At 43.0% G+C, this 24,325-nt stretch overlaps 1 protein-coding gene across 1 annotated transcript; it reads left to right on the top strand.

Annotated features, from left to right (window-relative positions):
• Positions 1-1,623: 1,623 nt before the first annotated feature.
• Positions 1,624-23,081, top strand: kcnk18 (potassium channel, subfamily K, member 18; the record flags this gene model as incomplete). Its single annotated transcript, XM_079729088.1, has 8 exons — positions 1,624-1,715; positions 1,839-1,930; positions 11,165-11,324; positions 13,240-13,342; positions 15,261-15,336; positions 19,970-20,071; positions 20,174-20,317; positions 22,225-23,081. 8 exons carry the CDS (start codon positions 1,624-1,626, stop codon positions 23,079-23,081), a joined length of 1,626 nt encoding a protein of 541 aa, XP_079585214.1.
• Positions 23,082-24,325: the final 1,244 nt, after the last annotated feature.

Below are 24,325 nucleotides of genomic sequence, written 5' to 3' on the forward strand. Positions count from 1 at the left end.
ATAAACAAACTTAAGGTCAAGGTCACATGATTATGCTTCACCTGTGCAAGATGACCTTTGGGGAGTTCAAAAAGTTATTCAACATGGGTTCAGCCACTATAATACATTTTCCCGTCAAATAAAAAACGAATCAGAAAATGATAAAACAGGACAGATTTTGGCTTATTAAACGTCCATCAACATTGAAAATCAAGTGGAACAAAGTGGAAAACATGAATTTGAATTTTCCTTTGCATAATGAAGACAACAGGTTACTGGAATCAATGGAGAGGGTGAACCATAAGTACAAATAAACCATCAAAATAATAGAGGGAGAGAACTTTACTGTCAGGAGAACGAGGCACTTTGCAAATAATCGATTGCCTGTAGCTTCAGATGAGGCAAAATTAAGCTAGTAAGGGAGATATATAGTAATATTTGATTGTAGTTGAGTGGCAACAAATTCAGGAGCACTGCAGGATTTCATGGTTCTTTTTATTAATCATATCCTGGTCCTGAGGCTGAAGATCCCGGCGTCAGAACGAGACGAGAGATGCGGCTACCCATCCACTTGAGGACCAAAAGAACACCATCAGGGAAACTCACCAGAACGAAGAACGCAGTACGATGACGTCCTGTCAGACATCAAAGATTTAAGGGGTAAACACTCCATGAAGCTGCTTTATCCACAAGTCTGAGCCAATACACTATGGTAGGGGAGTACCCTACTATTTTGCCGCGACGGATCAACGTTACGGCCGAGAACGTATGGGGAGGCAGAGACAACAGAGCCACCTGAGAGAAGTCACAACAACCTAGTCGGTGCTTTGGTCCCCTAGTCAGACCAAAGCACTCTACCACTCCCCTAAACAATGTCCAGGTTCTCAAATATATCCACAACAGAAGATAACCTTTAAAAGGGCCCTGGGAGTTCTCTGGGCTCAGAGTAGCTCTGGAGAACATCCTGCCCTAAGATCCCAAAGACGTCCAAGTTCCAGATCCTCACTGATTGCTTAAAACTCGAAGAGGCCCATCCATCAACATACTGCAACTCCAGGAACACCATGTACACGCAGCAATTTTCCCACTTGGTTGAAAACCTTCAGGTGGGTAGTGCCCCAAAGGAACTGTCCTCTGCCCGGCACAGCGGTTCAACAGCATTATGCAGCTCATCCAAGTGGCTGTTTGCCTATCTTGGTGGTCCTATCTCCACGATTTACCCCATCGTCCTCCATTCACCCCATCATCCTTGATTCACATGACCCCCCTCACCAAGTTGTTCATCAAGGCTATGACCAAAGGCTGCTCCCCCCAGGGCCAGAGAGGGTCTTCGCAGAAATTTGACAAACGTACTGATCCTGAGGGGAGAGAGGCCTTCCGCAGTCACCAGCGTGACCTCCTAGGATGTGGTAAATGGAAAGACAAGATGGCCCTGCCTAGGATGGCTGACCATCCACCACCCAGACTTTGCTTATTCAGCCAGCATTCTATTCTACATGCGTTGATTGCCTCCTATATAGCCTCCTTCATAGCCTATACATGATCAATATCGGACTTTGATAAGGAAAAGAGATCGGGGATCATTATTAACTGTGTGAAGATTCATCACTCACCGAGGGAAGTCCTTTGGAGTACTGTCCGACCATGGCCCTACCTTCACAGGAGGGGAATTCCAAGAGGCTTTTACTGCGCTTCAGCCACAGCTTCAGGAGCAGTTCGCCTGCCGGAGATAAGAAGTCGGCTCTCTGTTGCCCCCGGAGATCACGATAGTGAGTGAAGAAGTGCTCAGAAGTGTTCTCATCAAGGATGAAGGAATACTCAACACCAAGTCCTGAGATACACGTCCTCTCACGTTGCAGACCCTGTAACACCAACACCTGGCTGACGGAGCTGCCTGATGCCTGCCTGCCGCAAGTCGAATATCCAGACTCGGAGCTGCTGAGCCGTCGAAGTTGGAGATCAATTGCTCTTTGACCAGTTGTGGAAGAACTTCATCAGGGACTGCCAGGTCTGCAAGCCTGGCATGCTCCAGGTAGAGAAGGCAATGGGGTTAGTCAGGAGAGTATGATTTATTTTTTCACCCCGTCGCTAGACTGTTAACTCCTGTGCGATATTTAAAGTGATCAACCCTTTTCCCATCCATGTATAATGATCTGGGAGCATATGTGGACCCTGCATCTGTACATTTTACTACTTATCGTAAACTCGTGATAAAACAGGAACGTGCACAGGGGGATTGCTCAGGTTGCCCGGGAAACTGCCCATATGCCCTCCTCGACTCATGTTGCCCTTCCCAGGAAAAAATACTTTTTAAATCGTAGAATGGATGCAGAATTTCATGTAGGCCTAAATAAAAATAGATTGCCACTCAAAACATTTCATAAACTAAACGTAGCCTCATTCACTTCCATTCAGGCACCGAGAGTGAAAGTCAGTAGGGGAAGGGCAAACTGTGTTTACTAGCTGCGCGCGAACCGCACCTGAGCCTGCATGATATGCCTGCCTAGTGCCTAGACTAAAGAGATTGTCGCAGTTGTCTTGTGAGACGACTGCCTTTTATGAAATGGATTAAAATCTTCATAAATCCAGGCTCAGTTTCTCCTTTGAAGCTTTGCATTTTTTACATGTAAATTTGGAGAAACGTATCAGTGACTTGATAGGATATTGTTTTCAATTATGTTTGTGTTCATGTTATGTTCTTCAAGTCATGTTTTTCTGGGTTATCATTAGTAGTAGTTAGGGTGAATGAGTGCTGTATTTCAGTGTTTTACTTATTTGTATTAATATATTAATAAAGACCCTGTTATTCTCAGTCCTTCATATAGCCTGTGAGGTTGTTTTTTTTGGGGGGAGAGCTTCCCTTTTTTCTGTTCAGAGCAACTGCCCCTCAAAATTCCTGTGCACGTCCCTGTGATATAGCATTTTTTATGTTGTTTTATCCCAATTGATATCAGCACAAAGTTCTGTATTCAGATTACATAGGCTTATCGTATTTATAAATTCCATAACTATATGGTTATTCAGCTTTATACGTAACCGAGATTTTATCTACCTTTTTATTTTATGTTCTTTCACATCCTAAAACCATTTGAATCTGCAGTTAAATGCCATCTGGACGTGTGTGTGTTGGTTTATGGTGTCAATAAGATAATAACCCCTCTCCCCTGCCTTATTCTTCACTGTAACCTTCCACCATTCACTTTCCTCAGTTAGCCTTATCCAACAGTCATATTTATTACAACTACTCATGTGGAACGTAGAGTCTAAAATATATAAGCAACAACGTCAAGGACCCAGGTCCTTGACGATCAACCTGGTTAGGGGGTCATGTGACTCGAGGTCGATGGGGGAAGCATGTCGTCGTCGAGGAGAAAGAACCGCCTTAGGCGGACGGCGACTTGGACGAGATGGATGGTGCTGTTGAGCTGCGGGGCTAGACAGAGGGGATGGTACCTGGGGGCCACAAATTTCAAGAATACCTCCTAACGACTCGACCACGCTAGCTTCGGGCACTTTTAGCTTGTCTGCTACGTACCGAACAAGATGTGGTGTGATTAACAGGTTAGCCCAAGTATTTGCACGAGGTTTCCTTCCTGTATTCCGATCTTAAGTCTCTTAGGAGAACATTTCATTAATTGACCTGTACACTTGGTATTTTTAGTTCACACTTTGTGGAGATGTGCTGTCTCTTTACTTCTCAGATGTGGCTATTATGCACATAACTACTACTCTAGAAGTGCCTGCTGAAATGACTACACGTTAATGTGAAATGTCAGGTGCAGTTTGCACTGGTAATCATAGGTACAGAGAGTCCTCCTCTCCTCTATTCCAGGACAGCGATGGGTCCAATCCACAACGTGCGCCGATTATGTGGGTATTTCTCAAGAACACATTGAGGGAAACCAAATAGACATATTTCACCTGCGTATAGTCACGTTTTCCCTCCAGTGATTCTGGGCAATCAATGTAGCAGCTCTTTCTGGCCAATGAGCAGAACCCGATGCACATGTCGTTCAGTGGCAGACCTCCAGAGGAAGGTGTTCTAACCGCTGTTTTTCTGTTGCCACTTGTCACGGCTTATTATAGCTTTTCATTCCAGTAGAGCACCTTTTATACAAAACTTTATTTGAGTGCGAAGCAAAAGGAGAGAAAGGGAAAACTTTTTGTGAGCGAAAGAGTGAGCGATAAAAAGTGACCAGCGGTTTACATGCCGTCGCATTCATCAGGAAACGACAATAAAAACATTCAAAACATGCTTTTTCAAATTTGGTTTTCTGCCAGTAAATCTGACTAGTAAAAAAAATGACAGCGTCATTGACCTGTCACTTTAAGGGTTAATGTTGCTGGCGACCAGGAGAAAATACTATTCAGTCCCGGCGAGTGTCCTCAGCTAAAATCCTTCTCATCCCTCCTTAACATCACAGATGCCCTTGGGATATTGGTGACTTTAAAGAAAAAACAATGAGCCGGTACGCCACTGCGCCACCAGAGCGTTTAGAGGTTAAAAGAACTTATTATGATCCAACCTTCCTGCCATATTTTTACTCTGGCATGTTGTCGTGCGTTCCAAGTGAGAATGAACTGTGAAGTTGTGTAAAGATAGAGTCTGAAATGTCATGTCATTCATTACAACACTTCTGACAGTGGGTGAGTTAACTAACAGAATCCATGATACACAGTCCATCGTTCCTTTGTCTTATATTTTAATCAATCATGAAATGATTATTATAAATATTTCACCCTCTTTCTAAAATGTCAGTTGAATGAAAAGATTGCATTCATTCCAAGGCAAATGTTCAGAGAACTTCTGCGGTTAAGCCATATTTTCTTTATATTTTCAATATACTACCAATCGATTCATTCATTTAATATTTTGTTTTTGATGAACTTTTTTGTAATGTTTTCTTAAAAATGATGCCAAATTATTAAAGTGAAGGCTGTGGTGTAGTGTGCCAGGCAAGGTCCAACTGCACAACCTCGCTTTTCTATTTATTAGAAAACTAATTTTTATCACGGAAAAAAGTTGATCAGCCAAGTGGGCCTTCTATTAAAGATATGTCAGGGTTTATCGTTGTTTTAAAATGTCCTATTATAAACTAGAAAATGTGGAAGTCATACATGCTTATGTGTGCGTGTGATCATACGTTTGTTTATGTATGTTTATATTATGTTCCCTTATTTGGACGTATTTTCACCTATGTGTATGTACATACAGTATATATAATGCATAGATGATTTTGGTATGTATGTTTAGCTATGAGTATGTATGTATGCATATGTATGTGTACTTATTTTACTGTATGCATGTAAATCTATGTGTATGTATGTATATGTATGTGACGTATATTTCTGTACGTTAACATGTTTCTGTACATAGGTATACGTATGTTTAGCCATGTGTATGTATTTATACATATGTACATATGCATACCTATGTCTACATACTAATTTATATGTATGTGTTTGTGTGTGTACGTATGTTTGTGTACGTACGTATGTAAGACTTTGTATGCGTGTGTATTAGTATGTATATGTATGTATAGAATGTGTGTGTAGGTATGTATTTATTTATACGTATGTACAAAATATACTTATGTTTACATAATATCTTTGCATATATGCATGAATGTATGAATTTGTATGTTTAGCTATTAGTATGTATGTTCACATATGTTTGTCTGTGTAAGTATGTTTGTGTACCTATGTATGTATGGGTATCTACACGTATATATACTATGTATGTATGTACGTGTAGGTTTGTGTACATGATTATGTATGTATACTATGTATGAACCAGTTCATTGGTTCCAACAATTAATTTCCAGCCAGTCTGTAGACGCAGCTTGTTCAGCCTGTTGCACAGGTGACTGTGAAAATTGAGTGCAATATATGTGTATTGGATATTCTTGCATATGATATTATCATCATCATGCTTGCAGCAGTGCGAGTAATTAACATTAGGAAAACTTGTTAAACATGTGTCTCTGTTATAGTGTTACATGGTAGAAGTGTTTCATCACATAGACTCTACCACCCCCTAGTGGGCTCTGTAAGTAGCACACTTAAGCTGGAAGAGGCACGTTCTTAGTGCGTGTGCTTTTTTAACAATTTAGAAAGAGTGTTACTCTATTCTCACAGCATATACTGAAAGATTGTTTGCTGTATGCCATAATTATATTATTGTAGAAGGATGTAGAAGGCCTTATTGATTCAAAAGGTCCCGCTGTTGATCAATATATTATTTTGTTCAGTAGAGCTGAAATATAGTACTCTTTTTTACGTTTGTTATGAGGAACACAATAGATTTGTAGCACGACTACAACAAACGTCACAGCAGTTGGCAGAAGATAGTCTAAAGAGATACAGAGAGTTGGAATAGTCACTTTTTACACTGAAAACATTTATTTTTGAGCTGTCGGCTGTATAGAAATGACACAAAAGATTGCCTTCACTTTAATCACATTCCCTCCCATTGAACGGACGGATGGACAGTTTTCTTTTCTTTTCTATACTTACTATTCTTTACCGCATGCTATACCTTCTGCCCTTTACTGTAATAGTAGTAGTCTAGATGTGTGCCAGTCCATTATTCTTCCAGAGGAAGTCCTCTTTACGTTGAATGATACCGTCACCTCTGATCCTAAAATTGGCAAAATCAGTTTTGACATTTGGTTCTTCGTATGTGAATGGTTGTCTTGGTGATGAGTGAAATTTGTCATTCAATAATAAGGATATTGATAAGTGATGTTGAAAAATCCTATTAATAAAGGCATTATGTTGATAACCCTAATCCTGATAATGTCGATAAAGTAAAGCTGCCTGAGAGTAGCTTTTATCACCTGTATGTCTTAGAACACCCTTTATATAGAAGCCGCCTGAGAGTAGCTTTTACCACCTGTATGTCTCAGAACACACTATATATAGAAGCCGTCTGAATAGCATTTATCACCTGTATGTCTCAGAACACCCTATATATACCAGGGCTCCCTTGTAAAAGGGATTTCAATATCTCAATTGGACTTCACCTGGTTAAATAAAACAAGAAAAAATATATATATAAACTTAGCACAAAAAGTTAGGAAATTTGTGTTTGGTTGATTATTTCTCTGTGGTAACAATGCTTCTTGGCAATAAATACCGTTGGAAAGCCTGTATAGTTCTCGTTCAAATGTTGCCCGATTTGTAAGGAACATGCACTTTTGGGATGAGCAGCAGAGCTGAGTATGTGGGTTGCGCACATGAAAAATCAGCCAAATCTTCTCTGCCAATGCAAAACAGCTTATTCTGCCATTGACTCGTTTGGTGTTTGGTGGATTGGATGATTGAAGTTTGAAGAAACAAGACACATTGGCAATTTAACAATTTATTCATTTCACAAAATGGAACCTCAGTAGCGTGTGGAAGAACCATACAGAGCCACAACAGCCTGGCACCTCCTCCTCCTGCTGGTCACCAGCCTGGTCACACACTGCTGTGGGATGGCATCCCATTCTTCAACCAGCATTTGTCGCAAGTCAGCCAACGTGGTTGTGTTGGTCACTCTGGCACGAACAGCACGCCCAAGCTGATCCCACAAGTGTTCAATGGGGTTGAGGTCAGGACTGCTAGCTAGCCATTTCATCCTCTCCACTCCCACATTCTGGAGGTAGTCTATGATAAACCCCACCCTGTGGGGGCGAGCGTTGTCATCTTGGAGGATAGAGTTCCTGTCCCAGACTGTGGTGATATGGGATTGCCACTGGTTGCAGAATCTCATCTCTATATCTCTCTGCATTGAGAATGCCTCCAATGATGACAAGCCTTGTTTTTCCAGTGAGGGAGATGCCGCCCCACACCATCACACTGCCTCCACCAAAATATGTTATTCTATCGGTGCAGCAATCAGCATAGCATTCTCCACGTCTTCTCCCCACTGTGACCCTACGATCCAACTGCCGTAGGCAGAATCTGGACTCATCACTAAACATAACGTTCCTCCACATGTTCAGGTTCCAGTGCATGTGTTGCCGACACCAGCGCAAACGGGCCTGACGGTGAAGGGCAGTCATGGCAGGACTGCTGGCAGCCCTATGAGACCGGAGATTGGCTGCGTGTAGTCTGTTCCGGATTGTCTGGGCAGAGAGCCATTGGCCATATCGTCCTGCAAACCTTGACTGCAAATCTGTAGAGGACAGCCTCTGGCACCTAAGTGCTGACACGGTGATGAAATGGTCTTCTTGGGGTGTTGTCTTCTTGGGACGCCCACTTCGCCTTCAGTTTGGAGAGACTAGGGCTCACTCCAAATAATGCCGCAACTTGGTTTTGCGGAACACCAGCTTGAAGTTGCCCTATCGCAAGGGCCCTATCCTGATCAGTCAAACGTGGCAGGCAAATTCTTGAAGCAGACACTTACTGACTGTAGCTGTACTTACAGTAGTAGGGCCTATGCTCACAGGTGCTGCCAATCAGGCGCCAATCAGGCACCTGATTGGCAGCACCTGGAGGTACCAGAAGCTCAAAACAAGTGTCAATAGCAACAGCAAAATAACCTGTTTGGGAATGGCAGAAAAGATTTGGCAAGTTTTTCATGGGCGCAACCCACATACTCAGCGCTGCTGCTCATCCCACAAATGCATGTTCCTTACAAATGGGGCACCTTTTGAAAGGGAACTAAACAGGCTTTCCAATGGTATAAGATTTATTGGCAAAAAGCACTGTTACCACAGAGAAATATTCTACCAAACACAAATTTCCTTACTTTTTGAGCTAAGTTTATATTGAAGCCGCCTGAGAGTAACTTTAAACACCTGTATGTCTCAGAAAACCCTTTATATAAAAGCCGCCTGAGAGTAGCTTTTATCACCTGTATGTCTCCGAACACACTATATATACAAGCTGCCTGAGAATAGCTTTTATCACCTGTATGTCTCCGAACACACTATATATACACAAGCTGCCTGAGAATAGCTTTTATCACCTGTATGTCTCCGAACACACTATATATACAAGCCGCCTAAGAGTAGCTTTTATCACCTGTATGTCTCCGAACACACTATATATACAAGCTGCCTGAGAATAGCTTTTATCACCTGTATGTCTCCGAACACACTATATATACAAGCCACCTAAGAGTAGCTTTAATCACCTGCATGTCTTCCGGAAAGACCAGATATGGGGAGGAAATACCTGTGTGGCCACACAAATCAATCAAAATTTTCAGGTACAGGCAGTGTCCCTCTCTGTCCACCAGAGGGACCTAGTCTGCCTTGCATGCATGTGTAGATACACCCTGACTTACTTTTGTAACTCTGTATGCAAAACTGAACCATACCTGTAAGCACTCTATGTAAAATAGCATTTTGGGAAATGGGTCCATTATATGTTGATGTTTCTGATCAATAAGTGGCAATCATGAAGATTTCATGGAAACAAATCTCAGTTAAGTCAATATCTATCACCAAATAGGTTACCACAATGGTGATTGAGCAGTGGCGTAAATATCGACGGTGCAACCGGTGCACTGCACCGGAGCGCAGACGCCGTCAGGGGCCCATGGAGGAAGGAAAAAAAGAGGACCTAGGCGGTCTCCTAGGGCGGCAAATGTGTCGGGGGCGCCCTCTGGTGGCGCCCTTAATTAATAAATTAAATTGTACGAAACAAGCAAAATGAAACCGCACACCCCAAATTGAACGGACACGGGAGGGGGCGGGGGATTCATTGTTAGGACGCACTGAAACCCTCACTGTAGTAAGCAGGACAACGCGACAAGCTGCCCCCCCGGAAGTCCTTTCCAGGGCGCGCAATTTGCTTGTGCTTGCGCTTGTGTTTAGGGCGGGGCCGGGGGCACAAAAAATATTTGCACCGGGGGCTATCACCATGATGTTACACTGTTGTGATTGAGCCTATGGCCTAAATATGAATGCCCTTGTCTTTGTAGCATTAAGAGTTAGATCTGGGAAAAATTAGTTTGTCGCCAAAGTGAAAGAAACTGGAATCTTTGCGATGGCAATTTAAGTCCTCAGGTACGTATCGGCTTCCTCCATTTGAAATGTTTTGGACACAACAAAAAAATGAATGATGCTAAAAGAAAATAGGTTTATTTTAGCTCAAAGGAAAAATGGCTGGTGTACATGGTACTGGAACGGTACTAGAGCGGTCCTGGTGGGCTGTTTGATTTACTATTTTAGAAGATAGTCAATCCTTTTGAAACGAGATGGCCCTATTCACCATATCTGTGGGGACGAAGTTAACTCTACAACATGCTCTTTTGATGCAACGCTTATCTTTCTCTGCATAACTTCATCACAACTGGATGGACCACTCTAGCCTCAGGAAAAAAACGTATTTTAAAGTACTACAGTAAGAAAATCCTGGGTCCCATTATATTATCTCCCAACAATTTTGAACTTATTCGCTTTCTCAGGTTTAACCGTACATAAAATATACTATTCGTTTTGGGGTCATATCAAGTTAAATTGTCCACGAACATCAAAATGTAATGTATACATAGGGGAGGATCGTTAGGATAGGCAGGCTCGATAGCGGGCCTGCATGAGCATGCTCATTAGCCTAGGTAGCCGATCCTGAGCAGGTAGCTTAAGCATCCTATCTACTAGGCGACTTTTAAAGTTGAGGCAAACCTCCGCAGTACACACTGTGCGACTGTTTCTTACTGTCGGGTCGCTGGTCCACAATCAGCATCTTGTTAGTATCCCCATGGACACTCTGATTATCCACGCTTTCTCTATACACATTAGCCTGGGACCCTGACGAATCTCGCTAGTGAATGTGACGCGTGCCGCAGGAGGGAAAAGAACGCTCTGCGCCAGTTGTAAACTAGCAACGACACATGCGCCAGTGAGAAAGTCAATTGCGCCGGATGCAAGATAGGGCCCTATGTCTTTGAATTATATCAATATATCGTAAGGTTCAGTTAGCTTTGCAAAGTCGGTAGAAATGTCAGGCCTACTTTTTACTTAGAGTACATTTCAGAGCCTTTACTTTTCCACTTTTACTTAAGTTAAGGAGTTAAATCAGTTTTCATCGTCATTTTTTTTTGTACTTCTACTTGAGTAAAGAATGTCTGTACTTTTGCCACCGCTGTTGGTTACCAAACTTGAACTGCATGTTGACCACTAAAAGGGTAATCTTCTATTCTCATCCAGACGGTGTATCACCACTCTGCGGGTGCATACCTTTGTGTTAGGAAAGAATGAAACATTTCGCCTGCCGTCGTCTTCTTCCTCAGGAGAGAAGCCCTTCATATGCGAGGCCTGTTGGAAGTGCTTCGGGTCCAAGGAGTACTTGAGGCCCCACTCCAACATCCACACCGGCTCCAGGACCTACAAGTGTCAGCAGTGTGTGAGGTGAACGGTCTCTAGAAGAAACGCAGACTATCGGTCCAATGCTGCAATCGACGAGCGAAAGCAGGACAGAGTTCAGATTCTAACAAGCTGACTATTCATATTATGTTGACAAGTGGCAGGATAGCCTAGTCTCGTAGTTAGGGTGTTTGAATGTCAGCCAAATGTGACTGGGTTTCAGAGCCTGACGATACTGGATTTTAGGGGTTGATCCCGAAATTAGGGAGTTACAAGATTACCGATATCGATATATCGGCCGATATTCAAATTATAGGTGCATCGGCGGTTCGATATATATGTTATGGTATCCTGGGGGTGGAGCAGCTTCTTGGGATTTGCTACTCACCCTCAGACAATTCTTCGGGTCACAGCAACATCGCATTTAAATCATGAGCTGAAGGATTAAATTAACTGTATAGTAGTGTTAACGTTTGTTTATGTTACAGTCCACAACAATCTCATTGTTAACCACCACTTTGGCTGGGTATCGCGATGGATTTTGGGATATTTCTGGATAATTTGATAAAATACCAATTTTGCTTAGATATGAAAAACATTCTTAGAGAACTAATGATCTAGCTTGTAGAATGACCCCTCTAACTTGTTGTATTATTACAAATATTAATGTTTACATTAACAATTGGCCTCAAAGCAGTAACATTAAAGGCCCAGTTTGTAGAATTGAGTAGCAACTAGTGGTGACTCCCTTTCCTACCACTACAGTGTCCTGTAGTGACCTATATTGTGTAAGGTGCCAGTTGGTATTCCCGTTGTGTGAAAAGCTACAATAAATTCAATAAATTCGCACAAAGGCATATTTTTGACAGCTCAAACCTGTGAATAAACATAGCCTTCTGCAAAAACGACGGTACTAAAAATAATCACATATGGATCGTTGCCATGGGAACCCCCCTCCTTCCTACAACTCTTTTCCCAAACTAAACACTGTACCTTTAATGTACTTTTTAATTAACATGACCAACAGACTATTCCAAATTAATGCAAGTTGAGGAGCCAAAGACTGGCCACGCGTGACTAACAGGATTAAGCTTCAAGCATTCACGGGGAAATGCATTTAATAAAAAAAAAAATCTTTGTGTCTTGTCGCGACCCAGGTTTGATTCCCGACCGTGGTAATATGACACGTCATTCCCTCTCTTCTTCAACCTCTTGCCCTGTCTCTCTTCACTGTACTGTTCATAAAGGCATTTTTTTTAATCTATCTTGAAATGTTATGCATCAAAATCGAATCATTCAATTTAATATTGACTTGGATTCAGAAAATGTATTTTTAACACCGTGCCCTAACCACCATCTGTCTGACGAACCGGCAACATTATTTGTCTATCGATTGACTCCACATACGCACATCCTGATGCTTTCCCTAACACACTGACGCCTGCCGATCCGACAACGCACTCGGTGGAGGCCGGTCATGACATCAACACACACAAAGGCTTCGTGGCCATGCTCAGGCCTGAGCGAGGAGCGGACGTCATCATCTCCCTCAGGGATCCAGCCATATAAGTTCTTGGATGTGAATGAAGCCGAGCCATCGAGAAAATTGGGCAGTGAAAGCGTAAAAGGCCTTGATCATAGCTTTGTGTGCACTCTGGCTTTGCCTTGTAATGTTAGCCTTGGAGAATCTGAACTACACACTTGGTGATTATCAAGTTTGTGTGCATTCAAAAAAATGGGTAAAATCCCCTCAAATGAATTAAAAAAAAGAGTCTGGTCTTTAAGTAGACCTAACTAAAAGTTCATGTGTGTTGTAGCGTGTTTGGGTCCCCATCCTCTAAAAAGTATCAAAAGCAACCATAGATGCCTACGTGCATGTTTTTTTACCTCTCGATGGCAGCATTAGCAGAATACACCAACCTATGAATCAGAACCTGAACGCAGTTCTCTGTGTCCTTAGACCAAAAATACCCTTCCTCACCATCACCTTTGTCAAGGCTCCTGCCAAGCCCAATAAAGAGATCTATGTCTTCCAGGATGAAATCATCCCAGTGGCCCCCAAAGTGAATCACTCCCCTCTGGTCAACCTGTTGGCGCCCCCCCCCCAGGGGGTGCCAACAGGGAGCACCCATTCCCCTCCTCTGATTTCCTGGCATCCCTGTGTTTATGGTTAAGCAGAGCTGCTGCGGCTCAAGGGAGGGGTCGGCAATAAACACCTTTACTTTGGACCACCTGACTCCTACTTTCTTTTTGATCTGTTCTATGTTGCTCCCCTTACCCCTAGCCCACTTAGGGGACGTAACATAATTGGGGGCTCGTCCGGGATCTTACAGTACCAGATCCATTTTTGGTGTAAATGTAAAAAGAAAATAAAAAAAAAGGCAGGCCTCCCCTACACAGCTTCCTGGCTCAACACAAAATAAGTAATGACAAAACAAAAATGCTAAGCAGTTGACGGCAGCGATACAACCAGGCAGCAGGCCACAGCAGACAACGATCAGCATGGGGCAGAGAGCAGAGCATGGAGCGGAGCATGGAGCCGAGAGCGGAGCATGGAGCCGAGAGCGGAGCATGGAGCCGAGAGAGGAGCATGGAGCTGAGAGCAGAGCATCTGCCATGCAGCTCCTCTCTATATACATGCAGCCCCCTTGATTAGGTCTCCAGGTGTGCCTCGTTTAGGTGAAGCAGAGGGGGTGGAGCCGAGGGTCTGGAGCTAGAGGCAGCATACACAAAAGGACCTTAGAAACACATGGAAATGTAACAGGCCCACACACAAAAAACAACCCCCACTGGTTATCAAGCCGTAGCTGCAATACAAATCATACACATTACCGAACCCTTGAAAGGGCATCCGCTACCACATTATCACAGCCCCTCTTGTGAGAACAACCCCTGCTTCTCAGAAGTGGAGCACGCATTGTCCTTTAGAGACATCAGCATGGGGCAGAGAGCCCCACTGGTAATCAAGCCGTAGCTGCAATACAAATCATACACCTGACTGTTCCGTATGAGAATCCTGACTGTTCCTTATGAGGAACCTGAAACCTGACTGTTCCATATGAGAAACCTGACTTTTTCTTATGAGAAACCTGACTGTTCCTTATGAGAAACCTGACTGTTCCTTATGAGAAACCTGACTGTTCCTTATGAGAAACCTGACTTTTTCTTATGAGAAACCTGACTGTTCCTTATGAGGAACCTGACTGTTCCTTATGACAATCCTGACTTTTCCTTATGAGGAACCTGAAACCTGACTGTTCCTTATGAGAAACCAGACTTTTTCTTATGAGAAACCTGACTGTTCCTTATGAGAAACCTGACTGTTCCTTATGAGAAACCTGACTGTTCCTTATGAGAAACCTGACTTTTTCTTATGAGAAACCTGACTGTTCCTTATGAGGAACCTGACTGTTCCTTATGACAATCCTGACTTTTCCTTATGAGGAACCTGAAACCTGACTGTTCCTTATGAGAAACCTGACTTTTTCTTATGAGAAACCTGACTTTTTCTTATGAGAAACGTGACTGTTCCTTATGAAAAACCTGACTGTTCCTTATGAGGAACCTGACTGTTCCTTATGAAGAGACATGAGGAACCTGACTGTTCCTTATGAAGAGAGGAACCTGACTGTTCCTTGTGAAGAGACTTTAGGAACCTGACTGTTCCTTATGAAGAGACATGAGTAACCTGACTGTTTATGAAGCGAGGCACAGCAGCTAGCAGCATAAGCCAGAGGAGGCTTTGATGTAGAGAGGTGTGACCTCTCTAAAGGACGACGCGTGCTCCACTTCTGAGAAGCAGGGGTTGTTCTCACAAGAGGGGCTGTGATAATGTGGTAGCGGATGCCCTTTCAAGGGTTCGGTAATGTGTATGATTTGTATTGCAGCTACGGCTTGATAACCAGTGGGGGTTGTTTTTTGTGTGTGGGGCTGTTACTTTCCCATGTGTTTCTAAGGTCCTTTTGTGTATGCTGCCTCTAGCGCCAGACCCTCGGCTCCACCCCCCCTGCTTCACCTAAACGAGGCACACCTGGAGACCTAATCAAGGGGGCTGCATGTATATAGAGAGGAGCTGCATGGCAGATGCTCTGCTCTCGGCTCTGCTCTCGGCTCCCTGCTCTGCTCTCGGCTCCATGCTCTGCTCTTAGCTCCATGCTCTGCTCTCTGCTCCATGCTGATTGTTGTCTGCTGTGGCCTGCTGCCTGGTTGTATCGCTGCCGTCAATTGCTTAGCAGTTCTGTTTTGTCATTACTTATTTTGTGTTGAGCCAGGAAGCCGTGTTTGGGAGGCCTGCCATTTTGTTTGTTCCCTTTTCTTCTCCTGTTTTGATTGTGGCTAGGGAGGATGAGCAAATGTATTTTTATTTTCCTTTAGAAAGATCCTTTTTTTTCTATCCAGGGATACCTTTTGTTTGTTTTGTTGGCCTGTGGGTCTCCCTGAAGATAAATGCTTGAGTTGGCAAGAAACAACTTTACTTTGGACAACCTGACTCCTACTTTCTTTTTGATCTGGTCTATGTTACTCCCCTTACCCCTAGCCCACTTAGGGGACGTAACACGGTGCAACAGATTTTTCCTTTTGAATGCCATTGGCTTCACTCATGGAGACTTCTGAGGGGTAATTTGAGGTTCACAGTGAGGAGAGTGCAGTTGTGTGTCCATGTATGGTGAGCCAGCCTTGGTGTGGAGCTCCAACGTGTGGAAGTCATCTGATCAGCTGGATAAGGAGCAGTGAGGCAGAACATTTCTGCCTTTGTTCATTTGCATCAAGACAACAGTTATTTTTTGCCTTTACCATCACTATTTCTGATTCATTTTAGCAGATTCATATAAATATCTCCTTTCAGTAATACAAATGTTTTTATCAGTATTCTGTGGCAATTCCAAATTATTGGTCTGTAAGAAGTTGAAAAGACTAGAAAGATCTATTGGATTATAGACCTAATGTTGCTTGAAGACATCATTAGGTCCCAGCTATGCAGCCACCTACCGCCAACCCACAACTTTGAACACATCAAAACGGAGAGAAGGTCATTGGTTGTACCTTTCACCTCAATTGAAATCTTTTTTTTCTTTTTATCAAATTCAGATGTGAAAGAAATGGCACCAACAAGTGGTATCTTCACCCTCATTCCACAACATAATAACAATGCTATACAGGTGTGTTTGTGGAACCGAAGGCGGAGCTGAAAGCCAGTCAGAAGGACTGTTGGCACATAGAGCTCCCCTTAGGCCCCAACCACAGAACTACGGTTCTTATAGCCTGACCGCTATCCAAACATTTATCATTAACTTGAGCGGTTTATACATGACAGCAAAAAAAAGAAGAAGTATCCAGTACATCTTTGAGGGACTGTTTTCTCAGTACAGCTGGCAAGAATAAGCAGTATTATCGTTGTGATGCATACAGATGCAGAAAGAACCAAAAAAACACAACCGTTCTGTTGCATTTTGATTTGCTCTGACCATCAGGAAAAAAGGCTGACAGCCCGTTTGTTGATTAGAACACACAGTGGCTGGAATAAGTCCATTCTGGCGCTGTTCGTTGTTTAACAGAGGATCCGCACCATCAATAATAAGGTAATAGTGAGTATCATGTTTGGCATGAACATGTGCGTACACATACATATTCTATACTTATTTATGTATAATAAGACATGTAATAAAAAAATACTTTTTCTTAATGGTACGTGTCCTAAGCCAATGGCTAGGAGCAAGGCAGCGACCAGGGAACCAACTCCAGGGGAAACGCCCTTGTGATGGTTATGTGCAGGGCAGGAGTGTAAGCACCTGTAACTGCAGATTTTGTATGCATACACTTAAGTCACAAATGTGTAACAGTAAATTTGAAGTCCTAAATATTTATTTTGCATGTGTACTCTAAAGTCACAAATGTGTAACAGTACATTTGAAGTCGTAAATATTTTTTTCTACCATTGTAAACAATAAATAGGGTCTACGATTTCAGAGGTCTGTGTTACAGGTGCACAAATCCTATCCTGTGCATTACAACTTCAAAGAGTCATGCACTTGACACTTTTGCTACAATCATTGCAGCGCAGTTGATGCAAAACACATTCACACACCCGTGTTTCATAATCTGAGAACATGCACAAAATGTGTGCATTCGTAAACCCAAATGTGAACTAATGCATCAGAAGTTGCACATCAGTGAAATATATCCTCACAAATGAAATTATATAGATCGCTATGTTGTTTCAGCATTTTAATGAGGGAGCGCAAGTCCATTGTTACAACTGCTCGAATCTGCTCCTGCAAGTTTCAGCTGTGGGGTTTTTTGCAGGTAGTTTTTCAACACATCTAGACTTCTGCTACAATAATACCTTCATAGTTATTTTGCATGTTTTTGTGGTAAGGGAGGAAACTGCTACAAACACGTGAACCTATAAAACTTCACACAGAATGTATATTAAATGCAATTCATTTTACTCTGGGTGTTGAATATACTGAAGGAATATATACTGAGGTGACACTCCACAGTAGTTAATTTACTGTATGAAGCTTTCCATGCTAGAGAGCCATTACACACGCATACGACCATACACACACACACACACACACACACACACACACACACATCCCCCGGAGGAATGGACTAGAATACGTCTTTACTCATTTGGATTTACGCACACAAAAATCACACACAAGATGTTTGTATGTACACAAACAAAAAAGGATTTATAAAACACCATACAATTTTATGTGTGAAGTCAACACCCTAGACATAAACCATGAAGTTCACCCGGGACCATCAACAAACACACACAAACACACTCATACTGCAAGCCACCAAGAAGATGGGAGCTTAACCACTCGCAGCGAAGTCCCAGCCAAGACCTTCCTGATGAATGGGGTTAATTTCTAACACAAACAACGGTTCTTTAAAAGCGTGGACTGAGAATATTGAGTATCTCTTCCCGAGGGGATGACATCATTGTATGCGTTCTCCGACCCACTGTTTTGGCAGAAGGCTACTTACAGGCAGGCTTATGTGTTTATGTTCAGGGGACTGCCATATGGAGTGTTTATTCCAACAAGGTAACACTCGCCAGGGACCAGAGCCGTTGCGAAAACCGGTACTTAGAAGAGGATCGCATCTCTCTTAGTCTTCAGATGATCGTGGAAATAAAGAGTAGGTAACCGGTTAAACCAGGTCTTTCTCATGAAAGACAATATTATTTGACTTTGAATTGAACACCTTTCCAATAAATTTGTACAGAAACCAGGTAAATGCTAATGTGTGCATATTGACCAATCACTAGTGGGTGCCCCATTAAGAAGAAAAGCTTGATTTTTTACAATACATTCTAGGATTATGTTTGTCAATACTTATATGGTGAGACGTAATGGGAGGAATGATTGAGTGAAACAGCGAAAAAGTTGAAAGAGGAAGTGGAAATTAGTTTTTCTACAAGTTTAGTATAATGAGGGCAAAAGCAAGCTTCACCACACAGACTACGAGATAGAGAGAGTGAAAGAGACAGAGCGAGAGAGAGAGTATGCAAGGACAAGTAGGAGTGTGGTCAGTCGTTAAAAGGGGAGACACTCCAGAGTGGGAATGCTTTCCCCTCCTCCACTTACTACTCCATGGGGGGGGGGGGGGGGGGGGGGAGTCATTGAACATGTCAATACACTGTAGCACATTATATTTTATAGTTGAGTGTAAATGTTTGAAACGTGTCAAGATTATTCCACAAGGCACAGTAGGCCTTCATGTTTGATTCTCACATGACTCAAGTAGAATAAGTTGAAAGCGGTCCAGAACTTACATTATAGCAATCCTATGGTGCAGTGGAAGATTGCTTCTAGGCGGATGCAATTATTATTTTGCAACCCTTTGCGTCCACGGACAAAGTGATATTGGTATTTCAAAGAGTGGGTCTTTGAACTTTACGATTATAACAATATATATATTATGGAACGGGAATTTCTGGTGTCACTGCAGAAGGTGCAGGACTATAAGGGGACTAAAAAAAGTCATTGATTTTGTTGTAGAACTACAAAAAGAGTATGGAATACACTTTTTGTAGGTTGTATGGAATGGTATATTGTATGGAAAAATATATCTTTGAATATAAGTAAGATCAATATAAAGGCAAAACTCTAATGCAAACATTACAGACAGTTGAGGTCAACTATAGGCTACTGATAGGAAGGAGGGAATTTTTACACTTTAGTCTAGGGTAATGGTGTGACAGTTGTTCAATGCCCCAGGGGCGAGGCCCCCCCGCACCTGTCATTCTCATTGTTACTCTCCCCCTAACCACACAACCACATAGCTTTACCAATCTCTCGATAACAAAACAAGAACATTAAATCAAAACAATATGGAGAGCAATGTCTTATGATGTCTTAAAGCTGTGAGCTGCCACTTTAGCCTATCTAGCCTATAGGGTGTCCATACACCCTTAAGAGTGGCCCACGGCATCCTGGGAAGACAGACCATTAGTGCCTCCAGCGAGTGAGGGCTGTGCCGAGCCCATTAGATAGGTCTCTGGCCATGACCAGAAAGCCATTAGCAGGGAGTGAACGCAAGATCTGGCTCTAGAAGACGCGAGAAGATGTCTGCCCCACGGAAGGCTGGCAAAAACAGAGAAGCTCCATGCTGTGTGCTCCTCTGGAAGATATGCCCGCACCTTTTTCTCAGCCTATCCTTGGTTGGATATGCAGCCTTGGGAGCGCTGCTTTTTAAGAACATTGAAGGCCGAAAGAAACCCAATTCAACTGACGAATACCACGAGTTCCTGGGGCAGATCGTACAGAACATTACCAGTAAGTAGCTTTAACCATAGCTACAACCCTTTAAAATACAATTCAAAAATAATAATAATGCATATTGTTTTGCTATTACTCTTGGTTCTGCGTCCCCTTCAGACAATAAGCATACGCAAGACGAGTTGGTGGTGGAACTAGAACAAAATATCAAAACAGGCTTCAAGTCCATCTGGCTGCAATATCCAGAAAGATGGGATTTCTTTGGCTCCATGTTCTTCTGCTGCACTGTCTTCACAACAGTTGGTAATTAGGTTTGATGGAATGAATACGTTTCCTTTAATCAAATTGAATCGACTGATCCACTAGTCCAAGCATTAACAAAATAAAGTAAATGAGCTTTGAATGAAACATGGGATGCGGCTCTCAACGTACCCTTCTTTCATTCTACTGAAAGGTAGGCAGTTTAAATTAACGATTAATGCTGTGCTGGAGTAAATTGTGTGTGAAGCGAGTTTAACTGTTAATCACTAGGAAGTCCGCCTGGATCCATCTATTATTTAGTTGATGGAAAGCTTCCTGGGTGAGGTATGCTTGGTTGAGATTTAACTCCTTTTTCAGTCAATAACATTGACACGACATGAGAGTAGACACTTTCGGTAGTGTACCGGGATTAAGAACATAAGATACAGGACCCTTGAAATAGATAATGCTAAGTGTCGCTCCAGTTGTTAAATACACATGATACTATGCCTTCGGCTGAAGTTTAACAACGCAATTGTTGAATAAAAGAAGAACAATATGTGATCTATGCGATAGCCTCTGTAACCGCGCGTATTCACTGCCCTGTTCATCTATAGCGTTGAGAACGTTAATTTATAACGTTTTGGACCGCGCAAACAGGTGGAGTTCAAGGGGAAAACAGGTTCTTGATATGTTCCGATTTAGAAATAAACAACCGCTATTATTGAATGGAAGAAACGAATGTATCGAAAACAAGAAATGAGCTTGGCTAGTTCTTCTAAATGCGGATAAACAGAGTCAGCTTTCCTCAGACTTCTGGCAACAATATCACCAATTTGCGAGGTTCTGTGTTGAAGTAATCGGCTATTATTATAGTCTGTTAATAATTGGCCCGAATTAGAAACAAGAGCCGTGAACATGCCTTGCCGTGCCCTGTAGCTTCATCTGTGTGTCAGTACCGTCAGCTGTCGTGGGAGGTCCGCCGGTGCGGTGGCGGGGTGGATGATGGCGGCTGTTCCCTGCCTGCTGGTGACCACGGAGCGTTCACTTCACCCGCCCTGACCTTGCTAGAGCATCTAGTCTGCAGCGGAGACGCGAAAGACGCTAGGAGAAATAGAGAGTAGGCTATGTTGTGGATACAGTGTGAAACGAATACAGGCTTATACCCGTGCTTTATAAACATGATACATCGAGATGATCACTCAGCTAGCTTGCCCACCAGATTTTGATTGAAGAAAGTTGGATCTGATCTTTTAATGAAAAGTTAATAAATATATAAGGAAAGGGAATGCAAACCTTGAAATGGTTGATATTGAGTGTTAAATTGGGATTTTTCTTGGGAAGTATACATGACACGATGACTCATGTAGGAGTGTAACCGCTTGTAACGATGCATTAGTTGGCTGCATTATATTGGTGGGCAGCAGCCTAATGGCTTGGCGACCAGAGAAAGCCACTTTGGACCGGAAGACACTTAACGTTATCTAATCTACAAGCCTATTGCATTTAATTATTTTATTGGCTTTTATTTATATAATCATTGATTTATTGAAGTTCAGTTCGGTGTTTTCTTTGTGCAAAAAAAAGTTTTGTTGCGTTGTTGCGATGTTTGTTGTGAAACTATTTAATTGCTTATTCTTTGATCCATTCATTGTCTGTGTTCATTAAACACAGACAATGAATGGCCAAGCTTATTTTCTGACCTGTTTCGTGCAAACAAACTTTTAAATTGCTACTCTCGGGTCGTTCTGAAAATATGGAAGTCCTGGTGAGGTCTAGAAATGTACCACCAGGTGGCAGCAATACCAAATAATAAATGAAGATCACCTCTAGCCTTGCATGATCAAACACAAACAAAAAAGGGTCCGCCTTTAAACGTAAGAGTGCCTTAAAAGATTAGACTACCTTGAAGACCTGGTGGTCTGTAGGCTTAATACCGTCCACTCAAGTTTCTCTCCTCTCTACATTAGGTTATGGAGAGATCTACCCTGTCACCCTGCTGGGTAAAGTGGTGTGTGTCCTGTATGCCATGGTGGGCATCCCTCTCATGCTTCTGGTCATGAGCGACGTTGGTGATGTCCTGGCTGTGCTGCTGTCCCGTGCCTACCGACGCATCCACAAGCTGGGCAAAGCCCTCTTCTACCGCTCCTGGTCCCCCAACAAGGCCTCTAAGAAGGTGTGGGAGGAGACTCACCACACCCTGGAGGACGGCACCTTCGTGTTCAGCCATGATGCGGTGATGCGCCAGCCCATGGACATCTGCCAGGTCCTCCAGAACCAAAAAGACCTCAAGCAGAAGCTGACGCAGCTCAACAGCAACAAGGAGATCTTTGAAAAGATCCTGGCCCGGGAGAACTTCCTCTGCCAGGGCCCGCTGCTGCGGAGCCAGTCCTGCCCCGAGCTGGACCGCATGCCCAGACTGCCCAAGGGCCGCGCCATGTGGGACTTCTCGGGCATCGGGACCAACATGGACGGCCTGGACGTGCCCTTCGTGCTCATCCTGCTGGTGGTGGTGACGTACATCCTCCTCGGGGGACTGATCCTGCCCCTGTGGGAGACAGATTTCGAGGGCTTCGACCCGTACTACTTCTGCTTCATCACACTCACCACCATCGGCTTTGGCGACATCGTGCCCAAGCACCCTAAGTACTTCATGATCACCTCGCTGTTCATCATCGTTGGCATGGCGATCATGTCAATGGCCTTTAAGCTGGGCCAGACCCGCATCGTCAGTTTCTACCGCACCTGCATCCGCTCCATGAGCCGGGGCCATGTGGTCACCATGCACGACCAGGAGATGATGGACCAATCAGAAGGTTACCTTTAGTCTCAGTACTGGTAAATGGAGCAACACAGTGGTTCCCAGCTCTGGGGTCGGGGGGGGGGAGGGGGGTCACCAGAGAGTGCCGACGTATAATTACAGCTGTTTGGTGTAAAATTTGATGATACATGTCTGATTTGAAAAGAGGACGTGAAGGGTAAATGTCACTCATATGCAAACTAAGGATTTCAAGCCATGAGCAAGCTACTGCTAAATACTTCACAACATTGATATCAATCACAGATGTTGATTGGGTTAAAACGCATGTGGCGCGGAAATGGACACACAACGGGTCACAATCGTTTTCTAAGAAAGAAATGGGGTCAGGGGTCAAATATGTTTGAAACAATTAATGAGGATTTTGAGGGAGAGGGTTGTTTAAATATGTCTTGATTGGGATGTGATGACGACATCTCCAATAGGTTGATGTATCATTATGAGTTGGACCATAACTGCACTGTGATTGAGCCCTTGTCCTGTGTTGATCTTGCTGAGGCACCGGAGATCTGTGCCATGGTTTACCCAAGAACAAAGGTCTCCCAAGGTCCTATTGAGTGCAAATTTGAGACGCTGTCTGGCTTTTTTCTACTGCTGACTGACATGTAACTAGCATGAGTTGAAAACAGACACACACACAAAGACGTACACGCACGTTTTGCATGTGCCAAAAGCTGCATACCTGCCTGAGGTTCCTCGAGGATACTTGAAACATTTGAAATAAACATATGTCATAGTAGTCCAAGCTCCTGTATGTTTCATTGGAGGTTGAATATTTTGGTCTCTACATGTATTCTTACAATGAGTTGTGCATATGTCAGTTTATCTCTCCAATACAAAGGGGCCATTATCTCAATAACATCTGATAGAGGGGTAACAGTGGAGTTCATTTATGAGGCCTAATGCAAATAGACTGAGATAAAATGATACGCGGCTTCATTTTCAATTCAATTCAATTTTATTTGGATAGCCCTTAATCACAAGTACAGTCTCAAAGGGCTTAACAGGCCATATATTTATGGCATACATACAAGCAAAAGATTTTAAATAATTAATTAATAGTTAATACAAATTAAATGGTATATGGTGATGGGACGCTGGTCGATTAACCGGTTAATCCACTCATATTCCCCACAGCCACACACTACAACAAACAGAATAATGAATTAGAAAGGGTAAGGTGCACATAAAACAAACAGACAACTGCTTATTTAGTAACTACACAAACATGCATCAACCCCATTAGAAATGTT

The sequence above is a fragment of the Pollachius pollachius genome, assembly GCF_949987615.1.
Source record: "Pollachius pollachius genome assembly, chromosome: 2".
Lineage (NCBI taxonomy): Eukaryota > Metazoa > Chordata > Actinopteri > Gadiformes > Gadidae > Pollachius > Pollachius pollachius.